This window comes from Ruditapes philippinarum, unplaced genomic scaffold, assembly GCF_026571515.1.
Source record: "Ruditapes philippinarum isolate M1 unplaced genomic scaffold, ASM2657151v2 ctg20674_1_1_1_1, whole genome shotgun sequence".
Lineage (NCBI taxonomy): Eukaryota > Metazoa > Mollusca > Bivalvia > Venerida > Veneridae > Ruditapes > Ruditapes philippinarum.
Window position 1 is genome coordinate 1,816 of NW_026862390.1, and position 7,424 is coordinate 9,239.

Consider the following 7,424-nt stretch of genomic DNA (forward strand, 5'->3'; position numbering starts at 1 on the left):
CCAAACTTGGTGGTATGGATAGCTTATATCAAGAGCAGCTTGGGATTGCTACCCAGGTGTCTGTGATCCAAGGTCATTGTCACTGTTACTAAAAATAGAAATTCAGTTTCCGCTCAATAGCTTGAGTTTTGATTTTTGGCCTATTGACACCAAACTTGGTGATGGATAGCTATTTATATCAAGAGGCAGCCTTGGGAGTTGCTATCCAAGGTGTCTGTTATTCAATGTCAAATTAACTGTTACTAAAAAAATAGAAATTCAGTTTCCGCCTCAAAACTTGAGTTTGCTTTGGCGCCTATTGACACCAAACTTGGCGTATGGATAGCTTATATCAAGAGGCAGCCGTAGGATTGGTACCCAGTTGTCTGGATCAAATCAAGGTCACGTAACTAAAAAAAGAAATATAGTTTCCGCTCAAAAAAACTTGATTTATTTGGCCCCCATTGCACCAAACTTGGGGGTATGGAAAAAGCTTATATCAAGAGGAGCTTGGGGGTGCTACCCCGGTGTCCCGTTTTGGTCAAGGGCACTGTAACAAATAGAAATCAAAATTTCGGGCCCAAACACTTGAGTTTTCTTTGGCCTTTTGACACAAAATTTTTGGGTTGGATAGATTATATCAAGAGGAAATGGATTTGCCTCCCCGGTGTTTTTTCAAAAGGGCAAAAGGGCATTTTTCTAAAAAAAAGTAATTTCAGTTTCCGCTCATAAATTGGGTTTGTTTGCCTATTTGACACCAAACTTGGTGTATGGGTAGCTTATATCAAGAGGCAGCTTGGGATTGCTACTCAGGTGTCTTTTATGAAGGTCAAGGTCACTGTTACTAAAAATAGAAATTCAGTTTCCGCTCAATAACTTGCATTTGCTTTGGCCTATTGACACCAAACTTGGTGTATGGATAGCTTATATCAAGAGGCAGCTTGGGATTGCTACCCAGGTGACTGTTATCAAGGTCAAGGTCACTGTTGCTAAAAATAGAAATTCAGTTTCTGCTCAATATCTTGAGTTTGCTTTGGTCCGTTGACACCAAACTTGATGAATTGGTAGCTAATATCAAGAGGCAGCTTGGGATAGCTATCCAGGTGTCTGTGATCAAGGTCAAGGTCACTGTAACTAAAACTAGAAATTCAGTTTCTGCTCAATAACTTGAATTTTCTTTGGCCTATTGACACCAAACTTGATGAATGGGTAGCTTATATCAAGAGGCAGCTTAGGATTGCTACCCAGGTGTCTGTGATCAAGGTTAATGTATTTAGTTTTCATGTTATAACTTGAGTTTGTTTTGACCTTTTGACACCAAACTTGCTGAGTGGCAGCTTTGGATTGCCACTTGGGTATCTGTGAGCAAGTTCAAGGTCATTTGCTTACAATAGAATTTTCAGCTTCTACTCAATAATTGTAATGTACTTTGACCTATTGATTGATGTCACATCCAAACTTGGTCGTTGAAAATCTTGTTTTTGTCGCATTGCGGCGCTTCTTGTTTGAGTTATTTTTCTTTGTTAATTTTCATACTTTATTTTGTCCAGGTCATTTCTCCTCAAGTATGGAAGCTATGGACATGAAACTTCAATGGATGATAGATCTAATTAAGAAAAAGTGCAGTGCACAAGAACCGGTACTCTGCATTTCTTATTTTTGAGTTATTACTCTCTGTATTAATTTTCATACTTTATTTTTGTGCCGGCCATTTCTCATAAATTATAAAAGATATGGACTTGAAACTTCATAGAATGATAGATCTTATTGATAAGAAGTGCAGTGCACAGAAACTGCTGCTCTGCACTTATTATTTTTTTAGTTATTGCCCTTTGTTAATTTTCATATTTCATTTTTGTCCTGGCCATTTCTCCTAAACTATATTGTTCACAAGGCGACACATCCTACTCGCAGAGTTCTAGTCATAGTTTATTTATCTATTTTGTTTTGTCAAGTGGTTTTTTTTACAAAATGCATATGTTTAATTACAACTGCATAGAGTCGTCAGTGTTCTTATGGAAAATCTTGAAAGCTAAATATTGCCTGGCAATTGATTTATCGCTGTATCGCCGATAATTCTTTACCAATATAGCAATACAAAAACCCTGATCTATGACACCTCTAGTTTTTTTGTCCCTGTAATTGATTTTTAGGAACACATCATATAAACCCGGTATTTTGGACTTTAAATTGCAATCCAAGACCATAATTACTGATTCATATAAAATCTAACATAATCGTTTTGTTTTGTTTAGATATTGATAGAGTACTATGATGGCACATCAACTTCAGTTAGAGAAGGAAAAATACAGACAGTGGGTAAAGGCTGGTTTAGGACTTGGATATTTAAAGGAGGGACTGGTACCATTCTGTAATGACATAGCTGACCAACAACATAAGGATATCTTACAAATCATTCGTTCTACAAAATCACTACCATCAACTGTGACGTGTGGGGGTTGTCAAGTTGAAACTCTCAAACCAGACCATAAGCCAGTAGGGAGTGCTAAAAACAGAGTTTGTCCTCTTGGACAAGTTAAATGCAGCTGTTGCTTCAAGGGCAAAATTGCTTGTCCGAACAACATATGTGGCGCCATCTATGACTATATTGTGCAGCATCATTCATCCTCACCACCTGCACCTAACTGGAAAAGCACCGATGCTCAACAGTGGTCAACAGACCCTTGGAGCATTTGTAAGTGTTTTATAAATGCTCCAGGGTACGAGCAGAAACAATCTGCTGGGAAAACTGATTGCACTGGGTTATTACATCTAATGATAAATAACCAGTATTTTCATAGCCACATTGGATGCAATGTCACAGGAACAAACAATCTTTTTTCAAAGGTAAATCATTAATAAAATATCTTTTACTTATCTTTTATCAGCTCTATTGTAATGTAAATGTTGTATATTCAGCATTTAAGTAAAAGAGAAAATAATATTTATAATCCCGCACAACAAAGTTGTAAGGGGGTATACCGGACTGACAGCTTGTCATCAGCTCGCCTATCCGGCCGTCGGTTTTTCCTTGTGACGTCTGCCAAATAACTCAAGATTCCTTTGACCCACAGTCTTCATATTTGGCAGTAGGTTAGTCATGATAAGTAGATGACCCTATTGATTTTGAGGTCACTGTGTCAAAGGTCAAGGTCACAGGGGATTTTACTTCAATAGGTTTGTCCACTCAAATGCTTAAGAATGCCTGTCTAAAGTGATATTGATTTTGACATTTTCATATTTGAGGCATAAAGATTATGTTCTCATAATTATATTCATCATAAAACAACCCAGGCAAAGCTGCATGAATGGGGATATTCAAGTCATGCAGTGGCAGTTTCAGTTTTGAGGTCAAAGGTAAAGGTCACTTTGATCTTTGCCACAAAAACATGTAAAATACATAATTTAGCAATGCAATGGCTTACTACCTTCAGATATGGCAGGGGAGTTGTCCTTGAGCTTTATTCTGACAAAGTGGTATGCGGGGGTATTCACGCCATGACAGTGGCAGTTATAGTTTAACTAAGAAGGTTATGAAGTTATTCACCCCTCCACAACAAATGTATAAAAATCCACCAGTCGTTTATGATAACAATTCACAAGGCTTGTGGTTAATATTTACTGTAAACATGTACAATTGTAGATTTGTATATTATATAGAACTATTTGTATACAGGCCTATTTTTCCGTAACCCATGTGTCCAAATATAGGCCTGGGCATTCCCAATGCAAACTTTGTCCTTTTTTCCCAATCCCAAAAACATCCCTTTCCCGAAGATGTTGATTTGAAAAAAGGTAAAAAGATTTTGTATTTGGTGTAGACGTTCCAAATGTTTCAGATATCTTTTAAATTCTAATCAGTTTCAGTAATATTTATTTAGCTTTGTTTAAAGAGTTTGCACATTTTATATGCTGGCATTTTTTTCCCAAATAATAAATTTCACAATTATTTTTTCCTTATTTGAACAAAAAATTAAGTCTTAGACACAATGTCCCCAAATTTGCAATGAATATTATACATGTAAGAAAAAGGCCTGGTATAATTTATGATTGCGTCTTTTATGAAGGTAAGTACCTTAACAAGTGTCAACAAAACAATTTTGTTTGCTTAACAGTATACACATGTATATGCATAAAACAATATTAAAACCTGTGTTTTCTATTCAATAGGTACGTCAGTATAGAAATAATATTTTCCACTCAAGCAGCATGGAATTAGAAGAAAGAGAGGCCAATTCATATATTGACGATATGGTAGCAGTTTTACAAGATGGTAAAGAGCTATTACAACAACCAGATGCCCAGATAGCAGTGAAAAAACTTCAAGATGTAAGTGTAAATAATGAATAATATCAGTTTGAAATCTTTATGGAGTTAACTTAAAATGATTAAAGATAACATGCCACATAATTCAGGACAAAGTTAAGGTAACAGAGTTTGAAGTGGTAATAATAATTCCCTTAAGTTAATTGATAAAGTCACATGAAAATATATATGTACCTATAAAATGTTAAATTATAAGCAAAGGAGATTTTAGTTTGTAAGGATCTTATGAAATCCAAAAACTTTGAAATCCGAACAATATTTTGGGTCCCGAAATTCTATATAATTCTTACCTCTGAATTTTTGAGGCGTTCTAAATTCTGATATTGTGGTAAAGTTTGGATTATAGCAATGCAAATTAACTAACAATATCCGGACAATTAAAAGGGGTGTGAATGATTATTATACTTGAGATAGTAAAACCTGCAAAATGTTTGTATCTTCCAATTAGCTGTGACCATATATCTTGACCCCCACTAGAACATCAAACTTTCAAACACGTCAAACCCTTGATTTAATTGAAAGCTTAAAATAAAGTCTGACCTTATAAATAATATGTTGTTTAGAAAAGGAAATATTATAAATCATATACATACATTTTTTAAGGAAGTAAATGTTACAAAACTGATATTTTTCATCAGCTGAAGAAGACAGACTTCATTATTAGTACTGAAAGCTTTGAAGAGATTCTAAGGCAAATCAAAGAAGAAATGGGAAAAGTTTTAAAATCAACAGAAAATTTTGCAACTCAATATGATGATCTGAAGAAAAAGCTATTAGAACTTGAAACCAAGATGTCTGACCAAAAGAAGGGAAAACTGGAAAATAAAAAAGAACTTGAAGAACTAAAGAAAACAATTACAGAAGAAAAGAAAGAAAAACTTGAGATGGAAATTGAGCAAGCGAAATTGAAAGAGAAACTTACTGTTCTAGAGACACTTGTTTCAGAACAGAAAGAGGTAAAACAAATTTCCTTCTGATTGTTAATGTAATGATGTATTTGTACACCTGTACTTGCAAAGGTTAAATATTATAATATATCTTGTTTGTTTTGTTAGGGTTTTACCCGTTGAAGGATTTACTTCAATCATTTCTTAGTTTTCACAATTCAGCACTGATAAATGTTGAGTTTGTTGTCCAAAAAAAGATGTTTTTATATTTAATATAAGATAAGGTATAGAACTATAAACTTTGATAATCATGTTGATAATTTTAGCTTCAAATTTGTACCACTTCGAAGCAATTTTTATGCCCCCACAATGTGGTAGCATATAGCGTGTCCGTCAGTCCGTACGTCCCGAAATCGTGTGAACGCAACTCCTCTTAAACCGGATGGCAGATTTTGCTTAAACTTACAGGGATGAACAACCTTAATGTGTAGATGGTAGTAAAGGAAGGAATTTTTGCTGCGACCAAATTTAACAGAATTATGGCCCTTTGTTGATTTTTCACTATATACCATGTAGAAATTTTGTAAATGCAACTCCTCTTAAACCGGATGGCAGATTTTGCTTAAACTTTCAGGGATGAACAACATTAATGTGTAGATGGCAGTAAAAGAAGGAATTTTTGCTGCAACCAAATTTAACAGAATTATGGCCCTTTGTTGATTTTTTCATTATATACTATGTAGAAATTTTGTGAACGCAACTCCTCTTAAACCGGACGTCAGATTTTGCTTAAACTTCCAGGGATTAACAACCTTAATGTGTAGATGGTAGTAAAGGAAGGAATCTTTGCTGTGACTAAATTTAACAGAATTATGGCCCTTTGTTGATTTTTTCACTAGATACTATGTAGAAATTTTGTGAACGCAACTCCTCTTGAACCGGACGGCAGATTGTGCTTAAACTTACAGGGATGAACAACCTTAATGTGTAGATGGTAGTTAAGGAAGGAATTTTTGCTGCGACTAAATTTTACAGAATTATGGCCCTTTGTTGATTTTTTCACTAGATACTACATAGAAATTTTGTGAACGCAACTCCTCTTAAACCGGATGGCAGATTTTGTTTAAACTTACAGGGATGAACAACCTTAATGTGTAGATGGTAGTAAAGGAAGGAATGTTTGCTGTGACCAAATTTAACAGAATTATGGCCCTTTGTTGATTTTTTCACTATATACTATGTAGAAATTTTGTGAATGCAACTCCTCTTAAACCGGACGGCAAATTTTTCTTAAACTTTCAGGGATGAACAACCTTAATGTGTAGATGGCAGTAAAGTAAGGAATTTTTGCTGCGACCAAATTTAAGAGAATTATGGCCCTTTGTTGATTTTTCGTTTTCAACTTGTGGCACATGTAGTCCAAAAAATATTTGACCTAGAGTCATAAGATTGACAGAACAGTGGCGTGTGGGGGCATCCATGTCCTATGGACACATTTCTAATTTTCTTTAAGAATATAAAATGTGACCCGATGACCTACTCCTTAATTGCAGAGCATTTTCTTACAAAGAATATTGGGCGAGTAATTAAATTATGATCATGGTGATTATTTTGCTAAAATATAAAAATAAAAATAAAAAATATGTACACAATTCTGCACATACCTTTGGGTATTAAATACTATTAATACTTACATCTTAATAACATCTTGTTGATTAGTTTTGAACTAAAATGTCTTTTTTTTTTGGAGTAAAGAAGATGATTTGTTTTTGTAGGAGATGGCAAAAATTAAGACACAAACTTCTTCAGATCAAAGTCAGACAGAGTATGAGCAAACCAAGTTAGGTAAGTTAATATTTGTTTTGATGGTGTACATACAAGTGTATTGATATTGTAATTAATATAAAAAAAAACATAGATCATAGTTACTTTATCATTTAAGAAATTTATATAATGATTAAGTACTCCGGATCATATAATATCATTGAATTAATAATGTTATTTAATTTTTGCATTATACCCTACCACATAATGTGGTTGGTGCTATAGACCTTTCATTTAAGACCGTATTCAAGTTGTCGCCCTTTGATGACGTCATTGTGGGATACGTAGGACATTGTCGATACGATTAAGTACATTAATAGATGGATATAAACATATCTTAAACCTTTCTTGTAAGATTGGCAGATTGAAATTGCCAATAGTTTGTGTAATTGAATAAGATATTACATA

The 7,424-nt window shown here is 34.3% G+C and overlaps 1 protein-coding gene across 1 annotated transcript; it reads left to right on the forward strand.

Annotated features, from left to right (window-relative positions):
* Nucleotides 1-1,527: 1,527 nt before the first annotated feature.
* On the forward strand, nucleotides 1,528-7,081 carry LOC132718954 (uncharacterized). Its single transcript, XM_060702668.1, has 5 exons — nucleotides 1,528-1,618; nucleotides 2,235-2,826; nucleotides 4,150-4,308; nucleotides 4,944-5,261; nucleotides 6,968-7,081. The coding sequence occupies exons 2-5, from the start codon at nucleotides 2,251-2,253 to the stop codon at nucleotides 7,079-7,081; spliced, it is 1,167 nt and encodes a 388-aa protein (XP_060558651.1). The 5' UTR covers nucleotides 1,528-1,618; nucleotides 2,235-2,250.
* The last annotated feature ends 343 nt before the right edge of the window (nucleotides 7,082-7,424 follow it).

Excerpts from the sequence above, each read along its gene's own strand:
- LOC132718954 (XM_060702668.1), top strand. The coding sequence starts at position 2,251 with ATGATGGCACATCAACTTCAGTTAGAGAAGGAAAAATACAGACAGTGG. Across the intron at positions 2,827-4,149 it reads CAAACAATCTTTTTTCAAAG|GTACGTCAGTATAGAAATAA; the intron begins GTAAATCATTAA and ends TCTATTCAATAG. Across the intron at positions 4,309-4,943 it reads CAGTGAAAAAACTTCAAGAT|CTGAAGAAGACAGACTTCAT; the intron begins GTAAGTGTAAAT and ends ATTTTTCATCAG.